This window comes from Leuciscus leuciscus (assembly GCF_965113295.1).
Source record: "Leuciscus leuciscus genome assembly, chromosome: 2".
Classification (NCBI taxonomy): domain Eukaryota; kingdom Metazoa; phylum Chordata; class Actinopteri; order Cypriniformes; family Leuciscidae; genus Leuciscus; species Leuciscus leuciscus.
This window is the reverse complement of record NC_138726.1, coordinates 49,661,258-49,686,881: the sequence shown is the minus strand read 5'-3', so window position 1 is coordinate 49,686,881 and position 25,624 is coordinate 49,661,258. Positions and strand designations below refer to the sequence as shown.

General features: G+C 37.5%; 1 protein-coding gene across 1 annotated transcript in view; it reads right to left on the bottom strand.

Moving 5' to 3' along the window:
• Positions 1-25,624, bottom strand: part of mpped2a (metallophosphoesterase domain containing 2a) — a 60,524-nt gene that overhangs the window by 5,323 nt on the left and 29,577 nt on the right. The window contains exon 5 of the mRNA XM_082157710.1: positions 570-685. Coding sequence (XP_082013836.1) covers positions 570-685 — 116 coding nt within the window. The remainder of the gene's footprint in view (positions 1-569; positions 686-25,624) is intronic.

The window sequence follows — 25,624 nt, the reverse complement described above, 5'->3', positions numbered from 1 at the left end:
AGGTTGTCCCGCCCTCACACTAGTAAACACATCATCAGAGAAGAGAAGAGATGCTGCTGTAAGAGGGAGGGGAATTTATTTTGATTATATATTACAAGGGCACACAAATAAAATTAAAATAACAATGTGCACGAATAAATCATTTATAACAAACATAAATTGACAATAGTCAATTGGCAAATTAGATTTTTATGGTGATTTTAAATGTAAATGAGAAATATTGGCTTGACAACTAGCTCAAACTAAATTGTTTACTTATATTTTATTTTATTTCAGGTAATGTATATTTTATTTCAAATATTAAAAATATATATTTTATATATGTATAATATATATTTATAATATATATATATTTTTTAAGGTTTTAGTTTTAGTTAAAGATAATAACCCTCATGCGAGGATAGATTTGATTTAATATATGTACAAAATGTCACTTTTTCCTTTTCCTATAACTTCATATGACGGACGGGTTTCTCGACAAGCATGACAACAAGCTTCATACAAAAGATGTTTCGAGAGCATTTGAATAATTAGATGGAACTCCATTAGGATTGGTTAATTGAACTCACCGAGGGGCGGCCCATGGGTCATGAGAATATCAATGCCCTCTGGGATGAGGTTCCACTTATCGAGCAGGGACTGTCCCCTGGGCAGGTTAAAACCCCAGCCATTAAACCACGGCGTCCTGCGGGGAGAGAGAGAAAAACACATTCGTAAGCACCACACATGCATCCGTCCACGCGGCGGGACAGAGACGTACATGCGCCGTTTAAAATGACAGCTGACGGCAGATGTGGAGAAACAATCTCAACCTGTCAAAGTGATCTTCTTTCACCCCCCATCTATCCCTAGAGGAAGCTTCAAAGTGTGAAATGAGAAGGGCTTCACTGCAGGCTGCCATAATAAATGCAAATGCTTCTGGAGAGCAAACAGCCCCCTCTCCTATGACTGCTATGGATTGATAGCTCAAATAAAGCCACAGGGTTGATGCATGTACAATGTAATGCACAAATGAAATAATGTGAAAAATGAGCACGCGTGTGTGTATTTATACATCTATATGTGTGTGTCAAGCTGAGGGTCTGATAGTGATGATAAATTGAGCATCCATTTGTCCCAGGTCTGGTGAAAAACTCTGATTACTGTCTGTGGAAATCACCAGAAGTGGAAGTCTAGCACCCTTTATAGACAATTACAGACAGCACAAGCCACATTTCATGATAAAAAGCTTTTAGCAAAGCCTAATAGTAATAGTGCTGTGTATTTGGGCTGGCAGCTATGATGGATACAGTAAAGAGATTTTGCGGTATTTTTATACCATATTAGATATATTTGTAAAGGTACCAGTGGGAAGGACAGTTTCACTTTAATTACATGTGAGAGAGACAAAGAAATGTGGAGCAATGAGAGAAATATTTCAATGAAAAAAATTAAAAAATAAAATCTATGTATTCAATGAAAATATATTTTAATAAAAAAAAGAAATAAAAACTACATATACATATATATATATATACACACACACATATATACATATATATATATATACACATACATACACACATATATATATATATATATATGCAAAGTAGATTTCTATCTACTATAAAATATATATATGAACATACATACATATACATACATACACACACATATATATATATACATACATACATACACACACATATATATATATATATATATATATATATATATATATACACACATATTTATATATATTTCACAATAATACAGTTTTTTTTATTATTATTGTTTTTTTATCAAATAAATGCAGCCTTGGTGAGCAGAAGAGACTTCTTTTAAAAACATAAAAAATCTTACCGATCTAAAACTTTTGACCAGTAGTGTATGTATATATATATATATATATATATATATATATATATATGCAAAGTAATTTCTATCTACTATAAAATATATATAGATACAAAATCTACAATACACGCTGTAAATTTACGTAAATCCAACAATTTTTATAAGTATATTAAGAAAATAAATTGAGTTGCTCTCAAACAGGTGGACACTTTTTTCCAAAACAGCAACAGAGAGCGCGAGTGAGACAGGGTTATTTTTTACTCATTTAGCCACAGAGCTTTTCTGTATTGAATTTGACCAGGGGGGGAAATCAGGGTCCAGAAACGTCAATAAGGTTTGTTACAGTCAGGGACTGCCACAGCGACAGCGACGAATGATTATCGAACGGTGGTCGGCCAGAGGGGAGACCTGACACATATAAAACTGTTCCTGCAGTCGTTCAATCTCGATCTGCAGGAAGAAGAAAAAAAATGGGGGGGGGGGGGGGGGGGGGAGAATTTACAGAGGTCTTACGATGTTGTTTCTATAACAAGGAACTGAACTCTGCACTAAGGTGAACAGATTTATATGAAATTGTCAAAAAATGTGTAGGAAAATGAGCATGTTAAGCTGACAAGGCTGTATTCCGTTACATCCCTATGGTGAGGATAAGCAGAAATGTGTCTTGGGGGAAGTACAACTCTTAAACAGCTCTGACTTGACATAACTCATAGCGAACCCGGCCATTCTGCGCTGCGGCAGCAATTTGTCATAGACGCCGCACAAAATGGAGCTTTCGTGACAAAAAATCTTTAAAAAAACGAGAAAAAGGATGCACAGTAAGAAACAAAGATAGGGTATAACGTAAATCTACCCTGCATCCAATGATCTGAGAATATTTCACATAATCTGAAATCGAGTAAATACAATCTTCTCAAGTAAATATATTGTCCAGAAAACACAATGTTCATTCATACCGTGTAGTATATGGTAGGAATGTTAAGGTACAGAAGCTGGAAGATCAGCCTGCACAATGGCCCCATTGTTAGTCTCCGTGAATGAAATACACCTTCCATGCGAGTGCATTTGTTAACCTCCATAAAGATTAATGACATCCTGGTCATATAAAGGAAAGCTTGTTTCCTCTGTGGACCCAAGCACATAGGTCTTATTATACTGTACAGAGGTAGGAGTACATTTGTGTGTCTGTTTTGAGGGGGAGATCTGAGGATGGGGTGTCATCCGGCCACACCGACGCACCAGATTAGATAACACTCTCGCTGGTCCACCATCTGCACAATGTCAAAAGAAACTTGTGGGCAGTCTTGACACATCCAGACGAAGATGTAAAATAATGGGGACTATTTTTTTGTGCACTGTTTTCCTGAAGATTTGAACTTGAAAATCAAATGCAGATTTAACAATGGCAGTATATCAAATTATGAGCAAATCTGAGGTTCATGACACATGAAACTGATTGATTTTTTTTTTTTTACTGATTGAAATTTCAGTACAGAGTAAAATAAAGTGTTCATAATCATTAGCAGAATGAGTTTTCAGTGCAATAAATTAATGTATGTGCCCCCAAAAAAAACTTCATTCAGAACGGATAATAACACTTACACTAACTGTCCTGTAGTATTTAATATTACTTGTGAAATAGGCTACATTTACACAGTTATTGTTCAGGACTGACAACAAATATGTGACCCTGGACCACAAAACCAGTCACATGGGTAATTTTTTTTAAAATTGAGATTTATACATCATCTGAAAGCTGAATAAATAAGAAAAAAAAAAAAAAAAAATTCCATCGATGTATGGTTTGTTAGGATAGGGCGATACTTGGCCGAGATACAACTATTTGAAAGTCTGGAATCGGAGGGTGCAAAAAAATCGAAACATTGAGAAAATCTCCTTTAAAGTTGTCCATTTATGTTCACGATTGTGCTGAATTCACTCACAAAAATAAAGGATTTATACACTTACGGTAAGAAATTTACAAAATATCTTCATGGAACATGATCTTTATTTAATATCCTAATGATTTTTGGCGTAAAAGAAAAATCGATAATTTTGACCCATACAATGTATTGTTGGCTATTGCCACAAATATACCCGTGCGACATGTGACTGGTTTTGTGGTCCAGGGTCACATATATTCAAACAGGTGTGACTCTTGAATCGCCTTACAGAAGCGAATACAATCAGAATGAATAACTTCCATAATAAAGGAAAGTCTTATTGAAATTGATGTTTACATTTTTTTTTACCAACATATAAAGATAAATATTACAAATTTAGCATTAATACACTGTTGGCCAAGTCATTTACCAACCATACTTTATCAACATTTGGCCTCAGTTGGCCTTCTTTGCTGACCACGGTTTGTACGATCATCACACACACAGCCCCTCTGTTCTCTCTTCATGTGTGAGGAACGGATGGAGTATTACTAGCTCCAGCTGTCAGGCAGCAGGACATTACACACCGAGCAATGCAAAGGTCAGAGGCCTGTGAATATAATAGACAAAACAAACAGAGAGAGAGAGGGGGGGGAGCGAGATAACATTAAACTCAATATACAGCGCTCCTATGACCCACGCCAAAGCACCACGGAGCAAAATCACAGTGTTCCTGAATGTTTACCTCCTCCACCATTACAAAGGAAAGTCCACAGAGCTTATGAACACAAACACTCCACCCACACTCAGCACGAGCTCTGCACTTGAACCGGTTACACTATTAAAAACCCCACCAGGGTTTGAGGTCTGACCCTACCGTGCCCTAAACAACAGCACTGTTTAAACGCCGTCTGCCGCCAGAACATGAAAAAGAGTTGAGGGTTTTGTCAATGCTGAGATGTGAACTCTGTGTATCCATGAGCCTCAGGCATAATGTTTAGACTTTTGAGTATGAGAGAAAGCTGAATTGCTCGTTCGTGTTGTGGATTACGGAAGGGTAGAGTTGAGGTAGAGGGGTGAAGTCTTCCACTGGTAAGAGAATCTGATGTTATTCAGAGGATCTACATTTAACAGGCCTGGAGGTGAATGTGGGAGCTTGTATTCACACGATGCACGCAGGTAAACTTGCCTTTTGTTTGGCCGCGTTGAGTGTTGCGATAAGATCAGAAACCTAAGTGTGATATACATCTGAGACACCATTAATCTGCTCTGGATGACAAACAATGGAAGAGTATCGAGAAGGGAATTGTGGTAGTGTTGGATGGGGGAGAAAAAAAGAGGAATGTGTGAGAGAGAATGAGAAGAAAAACTATTGGAGGTAGAGAAAAGGAAGGAGAGAGAAAAGTAAAGTTTAATGGCTTAAAGGAAGAGGAGAAAAGGAAAAGAAGGAATGAACTGAATGAGAGAAAAAAGAGATTAATGATAGAATGAAGGTAGGAAGAAAGGAAGGAAGGAAGGCTGAAAGCATTAGAGAAAAGGTAGAAAAAATGATAGAGGACAAAAAGAAAAGGAAGGAAGGACAAGAAAGGTTATAGGAAAGAAGGTGGAATAGGTAGCAGGAAAAGTGGAGGAATGAATAAAGGAAGGAACAAGGAAGAAAAAATAAAGGAAGGAAGTAGGGGAGGAAGGATGAACATAGGAAGTAAAACAAAAAGAAATAAGGAAGATATGAAGAGAGGAAGGAAAGTAGGAAGTAAGGAGAAAATAAGGAGGAATGAAAGGAGGAAGAGACAAAGAACAAAAAGATTGAAAAAAGAAAGGAAGAAGGGAAGGAAGGAGAGGATGGAAGGTGAGGAAATGATTGAAGAAGCAGGAAAGGAAGGAAGGAGGGAAAAGAGGAAGAGGAAAAGGAAGAAAAGAAGGAAACAGGGAAGGAGGGAAAGAAAGAAAGAAAGAAAGAAAGAAAGAAAGAAAGAAAGAAAGAAAGAAAGAAAGAAAGAAAGAAAGAAAGAAAGAAAGAAAGAAAGAAAGAAGTGGCAGGAACAGTCGAGAAATGAATTGAGAAACAAAGAAAAAATAAAGGAAGGAAAGAAGGAAGTAAAGTATAAGGAAAAAGGAAGTACAGTATACATTTAATAATGGAATAAAGAAAAAAAGAGTTGTAAGGAAGGAAAGAAAGAGAAAGAAAGGACAGAAGAACGAGAGAGAAAGGAGAGAAGGTAGAAAAAGGTAGCAGATATAGTGGAGGAATGAGTGAAAAAAGGAAGGAGGGGAGGAAGTAAAGTAAGGAGGGATGGAAGGAAGAAGAGAAAGAACAAAAAAGAAAAGGAAGGGAAAAATGAAGTAAGGAAGAGTAAAAAAAAAGGAAGGAAAGACAAGACAGTGGAGAAGAAAGGTGGAACTAGGGACGGAATCAATAAAGAGGCAGAAAAGGAAGGAAGGAGGGAAAAGAGTAAGAGGAAAGGGAAGGAAACAGAAGAAAGCAGTAAGAGCTGTAGGCAGCGTGAGGGAGTGAACGACGGGTCATCATGTGACATTGATCCAGCACACTGGAGTCCCTGGAGAGAGTTACAGTGAGCGCTCCATTCATCTGCTCCCTCACCTCACCCTCACTGCAGCACACAGGTCACCCAAACACCGGCCTAATTGATTCGCCTGTCAAACGCAATGAAGGGTTGGATGTTAATAGGGGTTTTATTTGTCCCGAGGGGGGCCGACCCGACTGCCACAGGACAGTATATTTATCTATCCCCAAACACGTGTAATGCCCTGTTTCAGAGCGCTCATCTCTAGCTTATCAAGCACCCACAGTCCCCGTCGTAATCATACCCAATGCCCCGACCCCTGATTAATGACCTCTCGGTCCAAGGCCACTCGCAGGTTAACTTAGGGGAGGAGATGGGGGCGGTTATATGGGGGTTTGTCTCTGTTTGGGACACTGATAATGACCTGTGCTGGACTGTAACGAATGGATGCGGGTAAAGGGCGAGGGAACGAGCGAGTTTACAGAGGTCCTGGAGGACAACAGGAGTGAAATAGATTCATAACCGTGGGGCAGGAATGTGGTGTGGTCCTCAGAGAGAGAGAGAGAGAGAGAGAGAGAGAGAGAGAGAGAGAGAGAGAGAGAGAGAGAGAGAGAGAGAGAGAGAGAGAGAGAGAGAGAGAGAGAGAGAGAGAGAGAGAGAGAGAGAGAGAGCCACTGGATTATAAAGTACTAAAAAGTAAACCTCCAAATATTAAATTTTAAATATTTTTTTTTTAACAACGGCCTGTCTTTGAAAACAAATCTGTCAATACTGCTGCAACTGGCAGCAACATACACTTATTTATGGTGCAGTTGTAATTCAGGGAAGAGATTTTAAGTTCTTACACTTTTGGATGCCAAAAAAATATTTTAGACTTAGACTTAGATTAAACTTAGAATTATTCCAGTCCCATTCTAATCGGCTCCGTCTATACGCGGCAGCACTCGTTCAAGTCCGTGAAGATAAAAGTAGACTTGCTTGCCAGAGGTCTCGTTAGACTTCCATATTCAAATTTCGCACAAAAAGTTCGTACAAAAAGGGTCGTACAAATTTCGTCATAATCTATTGTTACCTGTCATTTTAATTTTCATATTTTAATGATAACAAGCCATTTAACAGGCTCTGTTTTTGTTCACGAACTTACAGGACAAGCATATAGACAAGATTATGCATTTATTTATTTATGAAGAGAAAGTTGAACACAGACCTTGCCTCACTTTTCAGGTTTCATCATGAATGTTTGTCCAATAAATCGCAATAAGCTTTGCTTTTCTTCTTCTGATATGAAACAAAGTCTCAGTTTTCAAATTCTGTCCATTTTATCACAAAATTCAAACAATAAATACCATTTATTAGCACTGTCAAGGTAATACTTTATGCAAAATGGAAATACTTAAAGTGAATTTGTAACATTTGCAGGCAAGTATACATTCTATTTGTGTGCTAAGGAAAACAGAACTCGAACGCACTAAATCACACACATCTGACGTCACACTCCTAATATTCATGTATATAAGGGCTTAAAATATACACTCGCCAAGCACAAATGCGAGTAAAAATTGGTGTTGGCGAGAATATGAAACGGTGTCAAGCGCCAGTTTGCCGACAACGTTTTTATGAATTCTAACAATGCAATGTTGTGAGAACATGAATGTGAACAAACGCGAACGATGCTCTGGAAAGTTGGCGGGCCAGTGCAGCGTTGTCATGAAAGTTTAAGCCTTGCCCATTTAAATATTCAAGCGCAAAAGACGTAAAAGGGAACTCGATGCACACAGCTCGGTTTCACGTCTTCTTACAGACATATTCACACAAAATGATGTACAAAAATGCTATCTCGGAAAAGTGTCCTAGTAAACACAGTCGGTTATGTCTTGAGTGAATGTAAACAGTTGAGAAAGAAAACGCATGTGTAGTATAAGATAATTACACATTGTGTACAGTATCAGTATGTCGGATCCATGCAGTATAATATATTTCTGCTCCTGTCTGTCTTCAATGTCAATCAATCAAAAAAGGACAACAAAAATAAATCACTCACTGCTCTTGACTGATTAACTTTATTAAAGGAGCCATATGTAAGATTGTGGCCAAAACTGGTACTGCAATCACTTTCAAATTACTGTAGAGCGGTGTATCCCCTCCCCCTCCCCTCTGACTCGAGGTTGCCAGATAGGCTGCAGGATCCAGCAGGAACGTAGGCTGCCATGTAGCTGTGGTAACTAGAGCAGAGCTGGCAACCCAGATGCCGAAACACTACTGACTTCGTGATTGGTAGATACGTGGAGGGTGGAGCTTCAGGCCAAAACACAACATGACAACATCAACATCAGTTGAGGGCTGCAACTTCACTTTTTAAATGACAATATCCTGGCCGGACTACTGTTGTCAGTGATATAAGTATTTGAAATGAACATGATTTCTTAATGTCTAGTGACATATCAGGGCCATTTTATGATTAATTGAAATACATTTCTTACATACAGCTCCTTTAAGTATTAATTAATATACGTTTCATTTATACAGTATCCAGTGTTATTTTACATCCATTACTTATTCAGTGTCTCTACCTGAAAACTACTGTTACCTGTCTTTAACAATGTTTTAAGTTTATATTTAGTTAGGCTTCTAGTTTTAGCTGTGATATCGAAATTGGAATATAGAATTGTGAATTTTCACTGGTAATCTAAAATGGTGTCTGTTTTTGCTAAATCAGTTTAATGGCCAGAAAAAAATATTTATGGCCAGTACATTTTCTTAAGTCACTGGCCATTGGCAGGTGTGGCAAAAAAAGTTAGCTTTGCCCTGATTATATAAATAAAATATGCATATAAAAATGTGGCCATTTACAAACTCTGATTGAACTCAAGACACATTGGGTCCCATCTGTATTTTGGTTCTGCCCACTTGTGATCGGATCACCCAAGACTGTGTAAATACCAGGTGCAATCCCAGTCTTTGTAATATGATCTCCAAATTCGGCGTGTTTTGCATAACAGTGTCGACTGCATGTCTCAACACTTTGGAAACTGAGGGAAGAAAGGTACAATCATGGTTATGGGGGGAATGAAATGGAACTGAGCAAGAAAATGAGCCCGCATTTTTGACTCGCAAAATACCGGTTGCGAGAGAGGTGAAAAAAAACACACACAAAACAACAAACAGCATCAGACATGACCCATCTGTAGTTTTCACACAAAAAAACACAGCTCATTAAAACACATCCGACACATACACACGTGTGTGCGGGAACAGGCGCGCACACACTACACACACACACGCGTCCCCCGGGAGCTCATCCTGCAGAGCGCCATGAAGGATTAAAGCAGGCATCAAAGGGCACGGAGCACCAGTGAAATATTCAGCAGTCTCTGCGGGAACCGGGAGCTCCGGTGCATGTGTGTCTTGCACACGCACAGAAAAGTCAAAGCCGAGGGATTCAGTACCTGAAACCTGTACAGAGAAAGTGTCAGACACATATTAAATATTTAACCAGCTCAACAGGGCTGGAAATGACTTCACACTATGCATATGAGCTCCACAGCTGAGGAGAGAGATGCCAAAAAAGAAAAAAGCTCAAGAGATAAAAAGGTCTACGAACTACTGCAGAATTATTGAAGTAATTAATGATCTTTTAGCAGGGAAACCATTTTGTGCTGTGTAAAATATATAAAACCAATCAAGAGCACAAACGGTAAATCATATCTCAGTGAGCCTCATAAAATGTGTAATTTCACAAAAAATGTTAAAAAGATATCCATGCTGCCAAAGGTAGCAAAATATACTTATTTTTCCAATATTAATACAATAATATTAATATTTAAAGTTACACATTTTCTTAAGCATTTTGCAAATATTTTGAAGTTTTAAAGCTACAACAGTCCAGAACTTTTTATTCCCACTATTACAAATTTTTTTATTTTGTATAAAGAAAACAAGGCTTATTTTAAGGATGATTTTTTTTGCATTGACAATATTTTCATAAAAATTTAGCACATTTTCCACCTCAATTCTTATTACCATAAATAATAATAATAATAATAATAATAATAATAATATATATATATATATATATATATATATATATATATATATTTAAATAATAGAAATAAAAATAAATAACAAAAAAACTCTCATTAACATTATTAATCTGCACTTATTATTATTCTCTTTTTTTTATCAGCATAAATTAGAGGCAGGTCAGCAAATACTATGGTAAATTACGGTAATGAGAATTTGAGAGGAAAATATGATTGACTTTCAAGAAAAACAATATCACAATGCAAAAAATCTTAATAGCTCTTTATAATATATAATACGCTATTTTTGATTTTGGGGGTAAAACATGATCCAGACCTGTTCTTGACAGGTTTAGTGTATTAAGTGAAGCTAACGTCAATATTCACAAGGACACAAAAGATTTACAATGTAGAGCAGAATTATTCGAGTAATTAATGTTCATCCAGGAGGGAAAACATATTGTGCTGTGGAATATAGAGAACAGTTCAAGAGCACACGGGGTAGATAAATGTCTAGACGTGCCAGAGAGAACATGTGTGTGCGTGTGAATACACAGACTGTATGTTTTTCGGGTCACGTAACAAAGAGCAAGTGTGCTCTTTCCAAGCCCATATGCCTCCCTCTCGCTCCTTTTCTTCCCTCTTGGCAGGTATAAAAAGCCTCGCGGAAAAGAAAATGAAGACCTGTGCATTCACACATCAACGCAGGACGATGTGACTTTGAAATATGGATCATTTCAGGAAGCCAAAGAGTAATAAGAGCCCGATCTGATAGACAGATGGAAAGACACAGTTAGCCCTATTCACCCACCTCAACCCTATTCACACACTAAAGTCTTTTCATACACACAAAAGACCCACAGAGACCCCGGACTGCGCTCTGTTTAACTAAAGGAGGGCCAGAGGTGCGGTAAGGTTACCTGACCTACCATACATGATCCATAGATAAATGGTGAAGGAGTAGGGTGGAGATCATGAAGTTCTCAAAAACCTGATGTTGGTCATGCTTAGTTTACAATGTGAAAATTTTAGCTTAGCTAAGCTACAGTATACTTACATTACAAGGACAAACACCCTGGAGCAACCTTGGGGTCAAGTGTCTTGCTTCTTGTTTTATGGCAACCATTTAAATTGCCATGAAGTCAGTTAAAGGACACATAATATGAAATCCATTGAATGCCATTTACACCAATGAGCTAAAAACATTATGCCTAATATGCTGTTGGTACTCCGTGTGCTGCCAAAACAGCACCGTCCTGCTGAGACATAGACTCCACTAGACCCCTGAAGGTGTCCTGTGGTATCTGGCACCAAGATGTTAGCAGCAGATACTTCCAAGTACCGTAGGTTGCGAGCTGGAGCCGCTGTGGATCAAACTTGTTGGTACAGCACATCCCAAAGATGCTCAATTGGAATTTGGAGGCCAGGGGTCGGTTGCACCAGCAGTGCGTAAGTTACAACTTAATCTAGTTTTGACGTAAATGGACACTAAGTTACAACTTAGGCACTACTAAATATTTGTGCGTTGCCCAATCAAACTTAGTTACAGCACAACTCTACGTATAAACTAAATATTTACGGAAGCCTTCGATCAGGAGTAACAGTTGGAATAAAATAGCAGACTGACTGCATCAATAAGCTCTTGTTTTACCCAACAGACTTACATTTTTTAGACATATATGATAATGCTGACATTTACACTCACTTACATTTTAAGAGAGAGAACATTATGCGAAAAGATTACTTTGTTTGTGGCTCTTCAACACGAACATCTGTCCTACAGTGCGCCGCTGTACATTGGTCCGTATTGTGCATGTCAAATATACTCAGTCATAGGCTAATCAATAAATCGTGAGCTTAGAATTATAAGGTTCTATCTCCGCTTTTGGTCGAAATTGAGTTTTTGACATAATCTGATCCATTAGGTGTTTATTAATGCCTGTGTGGTGTTATTTTTGTAAAAAAATATTTTGTTAGTAGTTATTAATAAAATAAAAAGGTTCCATCTCTCCATTGCCAGCTGGGATGTAAAAACTTTGATGCTCAATATCTCGGAACTACCCTAAACGGAGATAGAACCTTATAATTCTTAGCTCATGAAATGTCATTTCCAATGGTTTTTTGTATTTAATGGGAATTTACTTTTACTGTTAGTGGGTGAGGCAAAAGAAGTTAGAATGAAGGATAAACTGAAATTCAAGGCATTTCTACACCAATCGATGGGTCATATTATGCGATTACACATTACTTTACGGAGAGCTTACGACCTACTAGCTACGTTCTGTCTCAAGAACAAATGGTGCAACCGAATAAAGTACAGAGTTAGTTACCAACTAGCAAGTAGTTACTAAGCCTCTAAGTGTGGACTTTACGTTCCAATGTAAGAAAGAACTTACGAACGGCTGGTGTAATCCTACCTAGGGCAACACCTTGAACTCCTTGAACCCCTTGAACACAAATTCCACAAAACACTGTTCTTGAACAATGTGTGCAGTGTGGCAGGTGCATTATCTTGCTTAAGAAGAGGCCACTGCCACCAGGAAGCACCATTGTCATGAAGGGGTGTAGCTCTTCTGCAACAATGATTAGGTAGGTGGCACTTGTCAAATTTACGTCTACATGAATGGCCGGATCCAGGGTTTCCCAGCAGAACATTGCCCAGAGCATCACACTGCTTTCTGCATTCCTCCACTGGCTTGTCGTCGTCCCACAGTGATCCTGGTGCCATCACTTCCAGACAGGTCATCATAGGTACTCTAACTGGTCTATAGCTAAGCAGCATACGCATCAGAGTGTGATGCACTGTGTGTTGTGACACATTTCTTCCATAAACCATCATAAACTTTTTTTTGTGACTTGTGCCACAATAGATCTACTGTTGGCTCGTACCAAAAACACCCTGTCGTCGGTTTGTGGTTTGTCCCTCCTCGGATCACTGTTGGCAAATTCTCACCACTGCTGACCGAGAGAAACCCACAAGCCTTGCTTTTTCAGAGATACTCTGACCCAGTCGCCTTGCCATAACAGTTTGGCTCTTGTCAAAGCTGCTCAGATCTTTATTCCTGCACATTTCTCCTGCATCCAACTGCAATTGTTCGCTTACCATCTAATCTAACCAGGCCTTAATATGTGGCCTTGTTAGGAGATGATCAACGACATTAGCTTCACCTTCACATCGAACAGATGTCTGTTGCAATCAAATGTATTTTTTATTTAACCCCCTTGACCCGCAAGACATTTTGAAATCAAGAAAGATCATGTGGATCAAGAAAACAATTCAACAAAGGCATCAGTAAACTATTATAGAAAGTTTATTAATACACATTTAAGTGATTCTGAGAAAGATTAGTTGATAAAAATTTTTTTTTTTAAATCATATCGTCTTCAAACTTTCGTGTTCAAAATGATTCAACCCTCAAGTGTTACATTTTGTGCAGAATGTTCTATTCTTTATAACCTCCAATAAACGCTGCCAGTAAGTGCTTAGAAGCTTCTGTCACCTCTCTAATGCAATCTTGGCCCATTCCTCACTTGAAAAAGCCTCCAGATCACTGATAATCTTTGGTTTTCATAGTACCATTGCTTTCTTCAAATTCCACCATATTTTTTATAAGATTTAAATCTGAAGACCATGCAGACCACTCAAGAACATTCTACTGATCCCTGAACCAAACTTAAGTAGATTTGGATCTATAATTTGGGATGGCTGTCCTGCAGTAAAGTCTCTGCACCGAAGTCATCACCATCTTTGCCAAAATGGCTTGATACTTCAAAGAATTCACAATGTCCTTCATACAGTCAAGATTTCCACTTCATATCATCCAATAGGCCTAAATCTCATATGGGTCAATGGCACATTGATGTTTCATTCACTGCAGGGTTGAAACTTACAACCTCAGGCCAAACTACTTTATGGACTGTAGATGTTAAACCAACATAAAACAACATTAAAGAAGAGTAACCACTCTCCGATTCTCTCCAGAATGAAGCTCAAGTGTGATGCATTTCACAGAGATGCTTTTCTATGTACCCATTTCAAATAGCCTATTCAAAAGAAAAACATTCACCTGACCTTCAAAGAGAAGAGAGATAAAACAAAGATGTGCAACACCAGAATCCACCTAAAAGGATTGCGTTTGGATTTAAAGTCTAATGTTTTAATGAAGAACTTAAATCTGAGCAAAACATAAATCTTCAGAAGCATGTCATGGTCTCCTGCTCATTCCTATGGGCTGAATGCAAGAATGCTGAATTCCAAGACTTGGAAAGAGCCCAATAGAAATCCCTGTTTTCATTCTCCTACTGTAAGCCAAAGATCAAAAAGAGGTGGATGAAAAAAAGATTACAGAGGAAGATGAGAAAGAGAGCGGCTCACAGGCTGTACCAATTAGCTTCTTTGGCATCTGCTTCTCTTTATCAACTTGAGCTTGTGTACTGTACATCCTTACACATACCAACGTGAGTTACAGTTTAGAGCTGATTCAAAAACCCACAAATGAAAAGCGAACAAACCTACACTATTGAAAAACAGTCTAGAATATTTCTTCTGAGGACGTTCACAGGGCTGAGAGTCAAATCAAAGACTGAGAGAACAAGACAAGAGACAAAAGAGACCATGTTCGTTCGACTAGCTTAACAGCAAGTGCTTTTGTAATATAAATGGAGCATTATTTATAACACCAACAAAGTGCATTTTTAAATTCTCAGAGACCAACAGAGCGACCACATAGTTATATTAGCTGCAAAAACTATGTACGTCCTGTACCTTTCAAATTTCAAGTTTTGTGTTATTTTTTTTTTAGAAACATACTTTTTTTCCAGTAAGAATGCATTAAATTGAACAGAAGTCACAGTATAAAGACATTACAATGCTACAAAAGATTTATATTGATCAAAGTATCCTGAATATTTTTTTTTATCATGGTTTCATCAAAAATCCAAACAAAAGCCATACAACTGTTTTCAACATTGATAATAAGAAATGTGTCTTGAGCACCAAATCAGCAGCTTTACCATTGAAAGAATAAATTAAAATTTTAAATATATTAAAAAACTTATTTTTTATTAATTGTAATAATATTTCACACAATATTACTGTTTTACTGTATTGTGATCAAACAAATAAAGCATATGAACAAAACATTGGAATTTTAATTCCCAAAAATTTTTTTTAAATCTTGCCGACCACAAACTTGAAAGGTAGTGTATATAGAATTCATGCATTCATGAATTTTGTAGATAAAATTTGCCTAAAACGTATGTATATTCTTCATGACATACAATTTGCAATGCATTATGATTTTTATTATTATTATCTTGCATACTGTGTTCAGCCAGAGAAAGAATCATGTTGTCTTCAATCATATATATGCATGAGTGTCGTAAATACCAGAGGAAAATCTAGACTTTCATGACAATAAAGAAATCATGCTTGAAATATATTGGTCATAATTATGATGTTTTTGGAGTAAAATAGACGTAGGATGTGCATTAGTTGTTCAATTGATGCCATAACTGTGTGCAAAATGATTCTTGTGCTGCCACAAAGAGTGATGGGAAACATAGTTTGGTTGCACAAGTCTCATAATAAAACATCCAGCTAAATGGATCATATTTTCTGACATGCTTTATCATTATACTTTATCAACAGTACATAAAACGCTAAAAACTCAACATTCACAACTACTTACTGATCAATGACAATCTGCTTCAATCAAAACTCTTCAAATGACACGCATCCTCTTTGGAAAGTTTAACTTAAAGAAAGTTTCCGACTGCTTATAACTTCACGTCAACACTAATGTGCAGATTGTGACTTGAACATAACAATAGATTGCATCAGTTAAATGACTAATGAGCATATTTCTCTCTTCATGTTGCTGTATTAGCACTACCACTAAAAGCTAGAGCTAAAAGCTTCCAGTCTTTATCAGGAAGTGAAAAAGAGAAAGAAAGAAAGAAATATGGAAATCACATTTTATTCCAACCAAAACCACTTTAACATCACGCTTCTAAACTCATAAGTAGGAACTTGAAGGAAGGCAGCATTATTCACACAGATCTCCATTCAGTCTGCCAGAAGTAGTGGCTGTTGGGAGGGAAGAGACAATACAATACAATACAGTCCACTGGGCCGTGCACCTTATGCACTAAGTCTATGGCAAAGGTTTTAGTGATCAACAGGAAAAGGGGGTAAGTGAATAAATGCCCATGTGAGTGAGAAAGAGAGCCACGGTGATAAAGGCTATTGTCTTAACCTTTCTATATTGGGTGTTGGCAGGGTCAGAGAGAATAGGCACTTACAATGGACAGGATGTCATATAAACTGGCAGGTTTTTTTCTTCCCATCTGAGTCTTGTGGATATGAACACGAGCAGAAGGACCAACAAAGTGAAACACAAGCAGAAATATTTCAGAATTTTAAAAAACTTCTATTATTTAATATTACATTTTCTTCACACAGTGAAGAAATTAATACTCGAAAGGCTGGAAAACATCTGCTAAAAGTCTTATATAAAAAGTATTTTGCTATCAACAAAGTAACAGCTCTGCACTTATACATCATTCAGATAAAATGCTTACAAAAAGAAAAGAAAAAAAAACGTAGTGTGATGAATAAATATAAAAAATCCTCAGCATTTCCAAGTCGAAAAACATTATATATATATATCTCAAATTCATTTCCGTGTGTTTTAATTTGTGACAATCTGGTTTGTTCACAGCAGAATGTAATATAACACGTAAGATTCATGATTCCATAAGAGATCATTTGGCTTTTTATTTTGTATGTTTTCACCTTAACTAGAAAATATATAAAAATAAATATAATATGTCTGCAAAAATGTTATGACATCGACCTACATAAATCCACGCAGTAATCTCAGGATCTCTGATACTAAAATAAACAACATTGAAATCGAATAAACTAAATGAACGGGAGAGTGTTACGCGAGGTCCAATAGCGCATGGCATCTTGTGTTTGCATTGTGCATGTAAAATCCTCGGTGTGTATGACGAACGACGGCCTGGACAACAGCAGAAGAACTATGTTGCTCGTTTCACGGGTAATTAGATTCATGAACTGTCCTAGTTCTCATTATAGCTAATTCTCTCTCGCTCTCTCTCTCTCTCTCTCTCTCTCTGGCTGCTTGGTCCCGAGACTGATGGATTGAGGGGGGCTGCGGTGTGGTATGTAAGTCGTGGCCCGGTGCAGGGAAGGTTAGTGCTTAACATATGTGCGTACACGTAAACAAACACCGGCTCCGTTTGACGTCCTGTCAGCACAGACCTCTGCCTTTCTAATCACAGATCATCGATGTTCACCATATGTTTCCCTTCACCTTTTCAGATTGATGCCAAGCCGTTTTTTCCTACGTCTATGCGGTTTAAATCTGAAGAAAGAAGGCAGGAGACATAGAAACACGTTTTGGGGCACAATTAGCAGAGCGCGGCTACACGATGACCTCTGACACGAAAGGAGAAAAGAGTCATTGAAAGCCGAGAGGGGGCCGTTACCCCTCCGTCACCCCGCCCCGCCGCTGTGGGTCTGTCTGTCTGACGGTCATGGCCGAGGGTCTGTGCAGCGTACCCAGACATCGCCCGCTAATTAATGTTGACAAGACGCCACTCCCCCCGGTCAAGGGTCACCTTGCAATCACTGACAAGTGCAGGTAGTGTCTGCCCCTGGAAAGACGACACAAAGCTTCCCAGACGACCTTCTCCGACCCTCCCTCTCCTGTTGGGCCGCTCCTCCCCCCTACTTTAGTACTCGCAGTGATTTCTACCCCCATAACCGCCCCCCACCTCCTCCTTGAACAGAGGGCAAAGTGTTTTTTTTCCTCCTTCCACTGTGCATCTTAAACACGCAAAGCAGACTCCGACCCATTCATGCACTCAATGAAAGGAGGAAGTACAAAAAAAGATTGACATAAAGAAAAAAGGGAGGAAAGAGTTTCTTTAATTTAAAGAAACACACACACACACACACACACGAACATGTGCGCGCGCACACACGAATGATTTTTTATTAAATATTGTGTAATTGTACATATTATATACAAATATTTTTCACACTTGCTCTAAATAGATATAATCAATAAATAAACATTCAATATTATAATTAATTAAATCATATTTTATATTACATTACATCACAATATTTCAGAGGTGGACAGTAGTGTAGTATTTTTACTCCAAGTACATTTTTCGAGTGCCTGTACTTTATCAGAGTGTTTTTCTTTGGGAAACATTTACTTCACAACATTCCAAAGCATAATATCGTACTTTTTATTGCACTACGTTTTATATTGAATTTCATTTAATACTTAATTACATTGGAGTAAAAGTAATTCAAAGTTTTACTTAAGTACAAGGAAGTACTACATTTCTAAATGTACTTAAGTATCAAAGGTAAAAAATAAATAAATAATTGGACCATGGACTTTTATTTATGAAACGTAGTGCAGTAAAAAGTACGACATTATGCTTTGGAATGTAGTGAAGTAAAAGTTTTCCAAAGAAAAACACTCTGATAAAGTAAAAATACTTCACTACTGTCCACCTATGCAGTAAAAGTAAAAAGTAATTTTGCAACTACATTTCAACTAAAAAATGCTTGGTTGTTTCAACCCAACATTGGGTCAAATATGGACAAACCCAGCCGTTGGGTAAAATTTTTACATTACATTCGGTTTGTCCATATTTTACCCAAAGTTGGGTTAAAAACAACCCAGCATTTTTAGAGTGTAACTCTCAGTTGAGTATTATTAGCAGACTGTAGTACAGTGTTAGTAGACTGTTAGATTAGGGTTCGGGTTAGTAAAAGTGACATGTAGTTGTAAAAGTTAGCAGATATTATACTCTAATGACTGCTAGTTGACATGTAGTTGCAAAGTTACTTATAGATAGTAGAATGTCTAAAGGGGACCATCGAAATGAAGTGTTACCTGTTAAAATATATTGATAATACACACACACACAATTATTAATCGTAGTCTATGTTCACACGGGAGTCAAGCCAACTAGTTGTCCAGTCCAGTTGCATTCACACAGCTCGGGTTTTCCGAGAATGCGGTTGTGAGTCCTGAAGTTTTACAGGTGTGAGTTGAGATTCCGGTTGTCATTCCCGTTAATAACCGAACTGTGTGTGGATGTAACCGTATTAAGGACTAAAATACCAAGGACTGACAACCATGTTTTGCTGCTGTGTGAAAGTGGCCTTAGATTATTAATCTTAATCTTGAAACAGGCTTGTTGTGACCAAAAATACATGTGAAAACTACATGTGAATTTACAAAAGAAGAAATTAATAAAGAACATGATAAAGAACAATTGTATTCAGTTACATGCTCTTTGGTTTTTAGAAATGTGAGTGAGAGAGCGAGAGAACTAATGGAAAACAACCAACCAACACAGTATTAATAAATATTATAATTTGGCACAAAAAAAACCCCAAAAAACGTTCCAGTAAATCCTAATTAGCCCTGAAGAAAACCAAACACTAAGACCCATTTATTAAAGAATAAATAATTAATGCATGGGGGAAAACAAACAAACAAATACCAAATAAGAGTTTTATTCTGAAATAGCCATTTCCTTAAACTTTCCCTGTCGTTTGTGGTTTCCCAGTCATGTCTGACCATACGCTGAAGGATAAATGTGTGTGGATATTTACTTAGCTGTACTTGGAGGACAAAATTGTAAAACCTCCCTTTGTGGACTCCCTGAAAGTTCAAAATGAATCCAACAAAGTAAATAATAAAACTTTTATTACTTTTTTTAATAAAAAAATGGTAAATACAATTAGCTTTCTATTAAAGAAGTCTAAACATCTGTGTGTGTGTGTGTCGGGAGGATCTGGAACAGTAGCGGCTGTCACTGACCCTTCGCCTGAAAGAGAGAATGTGACGGAGGAGTAACCGTGGAGAGCGGGGGGGGTCGGATGATGAGCCAATGATGGAAGAATGGAGTGTGTGAGTGTATATGTGAGAAGGGCTGCGGGAGGTTTTTGAGGGGGAGCTCTGCGTCCCGTCACACTCCGTGGGGCAAAGGTGAAGACAAATGCGCCATTTAAAACTCACTCAGTCAACCGAGCGACTCGGCCTGGGAAAGCCATACACACACACACACACACACACACACACACACACACACACACACACACATATAGAAACCCTCCCCCTCAGCCTGTAGGCTCCATAAAGTCTGTATGAAGTCCGACTGCCTAAATCCCCCAGTATCAGTAACCTGACTACATTAAGAGCCCCGCTTTAAGCCCACGGCTCAGTCGGGGAACCGTAGAGCGCTTGGGCTCTAAGTCCAACACCTGGTGCCACCATTTCAAAGTTCCCTAAACTAAAATGACCAAATCACCACGGACACATAACACTCACACCTTCTCACTTGAACAGGTTTCAGAATGAGTCCAAAATCTGAACAAAAACAGTACATTTTTATTTTACAGTACAACCGTAAAATTACAATAATAATATTAATGGCTGTCTTAGTTTCTTAAACCATTGAGCTTTTATTTTGGCTGAAAACAACCACCCAGAACACCCTAGCATTTTGGCGGTGAGTTTTGCCAATTTAGTTATGATGATTCTGATGGAAACTCAGTCAAAACAATACATTCTTGCAAGGGTTAAGGGCCTGGCTCTGCCGTCAGTTTGTCAAATGACGATGAAGCTACAATATGCAAGGAATGTCGGTGCGCTTAAAATAACGGGATTGGATGTCTCAAATTCAATTTTTTCCAGCAGTTATCAAACGTACGCAATAATCTGGAAGTGTTAGAGAGAAGCGATCATTTCTTTCTCTGGGTCTGTGAGGTCTTTTTCCACACACTATCAATCACTCCATGCTCAGATAAGGGGTGAGAGAGACAGATATTATGAACGGCTCAGGATTACTCTCACTGCATATAAGAACAGTGGAAGAGGATAAGTGTGTTCGTGTGCGAGTACGTGCGAGCGCCGGAGCAAGTGCCTGTGGATGGAGGGGGATTTTCACATTATCGTACAGAACTGGACGTGGGCTAAGGGCGCTGGGCCAACACAAACGAGAGAAGAGCCTGGCGCCTGCACCACCAGCCCCGTTTGAGCCACGGAGAAATATTTACCCAACACAGCCCAACTCTCACAGGGTCCAGACTAGAGTTGAATACACTTGGATCGAGCGAAATCATTCAAGATTTGGATGATTTTCTATTAAGCTATTTTTGTCAATCTTTGAAACTTGGTATCACAGTACTTCTACTAAAGTACTTCTACTAAATTGGCTTCATAAGATCAATGATGTTTTAGTATTTTTTACAATTTTGTCATATTACTGTCATATTAACAAATTTTTTTTTTTTTATATATAAGAACACATTTGATATATTTATTTAATTAAACATACATTTAGGATGTAAACCTGCTATATCAATTAAATAATTATAATACATTTTTATTATATTATAATATTATTTATAACATATCATTTTTATTATATTAATTATATATATATATATTATATATATATATATATATATATATATATACAAATAATTTATAATAAAAATTTTATATAATAAAATGTATAGCCTATATAATATTTATATACAGTATTATATGTGTGTGTGTATATATATTTATACATATATTTATAATTATATGCATTTTTATTGTATAATAATATGTAATATATAATATATATATATATATGTGTGTGTGTGTGTGTGTGTGTGTGTGTGTGTGTGTGTATGTGTGTGTGTGTACTTATATTATAAATAAATGTATAATATTTATAGAATTTTATTAAACAATAAAACAATTAGGATGTCGACTTGCTAATTACCATTACTCTTTTGAACTGCACTAGCCAAAAGAAGATATATAATATAATAATAATAATAATATATATATATATATATATATATATATATATATATATAATTGCCAATTTCATTCCATTTTTCAAGTTACATTAGTAAGGATACGTTGTAAAAGTCACTAACATTGTTCTAAAGACTGTTTTTATTGCACCTTTCAGGCAAATACTTGAATACTTAAACGAAAACATGCCAGAAATATTCTTCTGAAGTCTGAAGGGATTGAATCGCATAAGAGAATATTAGGGTATGTCAAAACCCCTGGGGAGCGGCGTTGGTCTTGCGCCCAGATTGACTACCAGAAGGACTCACCCCATCTGAACTGTATCACGTGACCATTTCGGCAACAACACTGGCAGACGGGTCAGGCCTTGAGGGGGATTACTGCTAGCATGAAGCTTTAAAAAGCCAGACAGACACCCCCACCTTTCTCCTTAAAACCTGAGTACCATGACCCCTCAATATGGCTTTCACTCATTGTGCCCCATCTAAAGGCATTCATCAACCCAAAAATATCCAAAAGGACACCAGCGTAAAAGGTCAATCGATTTATTGAATCGGACAGTTTGATCTGATTCACGGAAAATTAATAAAACTTACCAACTTCACAATCATCTTAACACTCTCACAACTTACAAGTCCAGGCCAACAAGGATCACGAAAGTAGTCTATTGACATAGTTTTTATTAAATATGAAACTCAATTCTACCTGAAAAGCTTTTGAATGAATTTAGAATTTCTTAGGTTTGTTATTGCATGCCAAAGTTGCCAGTATCTAAACATAAGAACCTTGGTCTATGAAAGTGGATGTGCATGCCTATAATTGAGTCTATTTATCTCAATTCATATTTTCTAGCCCTTGAATTTCAAAGGTTATATCGCGTTGTGTGGGTTTGTTTGTGGAAGTGGTTCTCTGGGGTCAGGCCAGGGTTTGATCTCGGGGAGCAGACAAAAGCATCAGGATGTTCCTGAACAAAAGGCCACTTCCTGAAAGATGTCTGGGTTCCCAGTCGCTGTGTACACAGGAGCTTGCCAGAATACACATTTACAGTCTTTGAACCGTTATCATTACATCTATATTCGGTTCTTAGTTAGCCAAAAGTAACTTAATTTTTACTTTTCCATACTTTTCATTCTCTCTCAAAAAAATTAATTACATTTTTAAAATACATTCAAACAGAAACCAGTTATTTTAAATTGGAATAATATTTCACAATATTACTGTTTTTACTGTATTTTTAATCAAATAAATGCAACCTGGGAAAGCATTAAAGACTTCTTTCAAAGACAATCTTACTGATGCCACGTTTTTAAACGGTAGTGTACGTTAACATTTTCGGAAGCATGAACTTTCAAAAATGAAGATTGCAAAGCCAGGAGTTTTTTGTCTTTAAAAGCTTCAGCTAGTCTAAACCATAGGTTGTAAATGTTAGAGCATTCACCGCTGCTAACTTCGACTTCTCAACGCACATCTTTCTGGACTGAAGACAGGTGCGTTTCACACTGGTACATGCCAAACAGATATTTCGAAGTATCCGATTGAAGATAGAAGAATTAGACTGGGTCTGGCATGTTCTGGCCTGTGGACGTGTGGCTAGACGGACAGCCTTATAGTTCTGTAGGAGAATCTCATGCTCTTTGTCACCCTGGTCTTTAGATGCTAGCATAAAGCCTAAAGCATACTTTCGCTTTTACACGTACGATAGGGTCCACGTACACAATTTAATATTTTTGTAATAGCACGTACTTTGTACATGCAGGTCGCACATGTGCTTTGAAATTGTTTTGCACTAGTAAGTTGTTCCACAAGGTGGCAACACTGCCCCGGGTCACTGTTTCACAGAAGAAAACGAAACTAAAGAGACGGAACAACAACAGAGGCTCGCGTTGACAAGCGCTTGTGTGAGGGGGTTATGAGATAGCCGCAACTTTAGTCTAAAAGGATAAATTTTTAGCGGTCATAACTTCTGGAGAAAAATAGTGCAGACACTGAACAAAGAAGAAACGTTCTGTAGCACATCGACTGCCTGCGTTAGCACATGCTTTCAAAATGGTGTATACTTTAAAAGGCTACGCATTTGACTGTACTGCATATGCCAGCCACGCATAAAAAACTAAAGTACACTTTTGTTTAAAGGTGCAGTATGTAATATTAACAGCTAGTGGTTGAAATGGGTACTGCAGTCCAAATTCTAAATATTGGAGAGAGTTGGTTTCCCGCCCCCTCCTCCTCAGACTTGACGCTCACGCTGGTTGCCAGTTTGAGAACAAGCAACAGGAGCGAGCGCCATTGATAAATGGAAGGCAACGAGCCTTATGCTGTGAGATGATGAGTTTTAATATGCCTCTGGTCATAGAGCTTTTTAGATGGATGCTGAGGCTTTTTAGGTCGGGTATAATCTGCAATCTCTGACCTAGTTTGTTTGCTGGCTTCTATGGCTGCAATATGCTGCGTTATCTGCCCACTGGAAACTAGTGGTGTTGAAATACTATTGGGTAATTTGGCAGTGAGCGGAATCACACAGATCAAAACAAAAACAGTGTTCTGTTGAACACAAAGAAGATGTTTGTAATCAAGAAGGTTGGTAATCAAACAGTTGACGATAGTCATTGACTTCCATAGTAGGAAAATATATATTCCAAGTCTTCTGAAGCCTTATGATAGATTGGTGTGACGAACAGACTGACATTTAAGTTATTCACATTTAAAAAATAATTTTTGGTGATTGAAACTAATATAAATTACAAACACGCACAACAAAATTACAAAAATTAAATTAAAATTAAATGTTAAAATATATAAAGCTAAATGCAAATTCAAAAATATTAGGGCTGTGAAACGATTAATCGCATCCAAAATAAAAGTTTGTGTTTACATAATATATGTGTGAGTACTGTGCATAATTATTTTGTATATATAAATATACACACATGCATATATTTAAGAAATAGTTTTATACAGCTTATATATATATATATATATATTAGTGGTGGGCCGTTATCGGCGTTAACGTGCTGCGTTAACGCGAGACTCTTATCGCACGATAAAAAAAATATCGCCGTTAATCTATTCTCCAAGTTGGGTTGGGAGATGGCTCTATACTACACAAGCTATGATGACGCAATCTACCCGCGGCCGCGAGGTAAACCCGGCTGCAACGCATATTCGTCGTCATTTTAAGTAAACACGGCTGAAAGTGAAAGCTGGTGAAAAAGATCAGTGCAACATCCATTATTTGGACTTGGTTCGGGTTTAAGCCGTCAGACGAGCAGCAGCAAACTATATACAGAGTGTGTGGGGTAACAGTTCGGTAAGTTAACACACGACTAATCCGTTCGACCACCTCAAATTCAAAACGAAACATGATATCACTGAATACCAGCGCGCGCGTATTATTCCCATTCCAATATATCTTAGTGGTGTAGCACATAATCTCGATTTTAAGAATCGTTGTTGTGTTTCTTTTTAACTGAAAAGACATCAGTTAG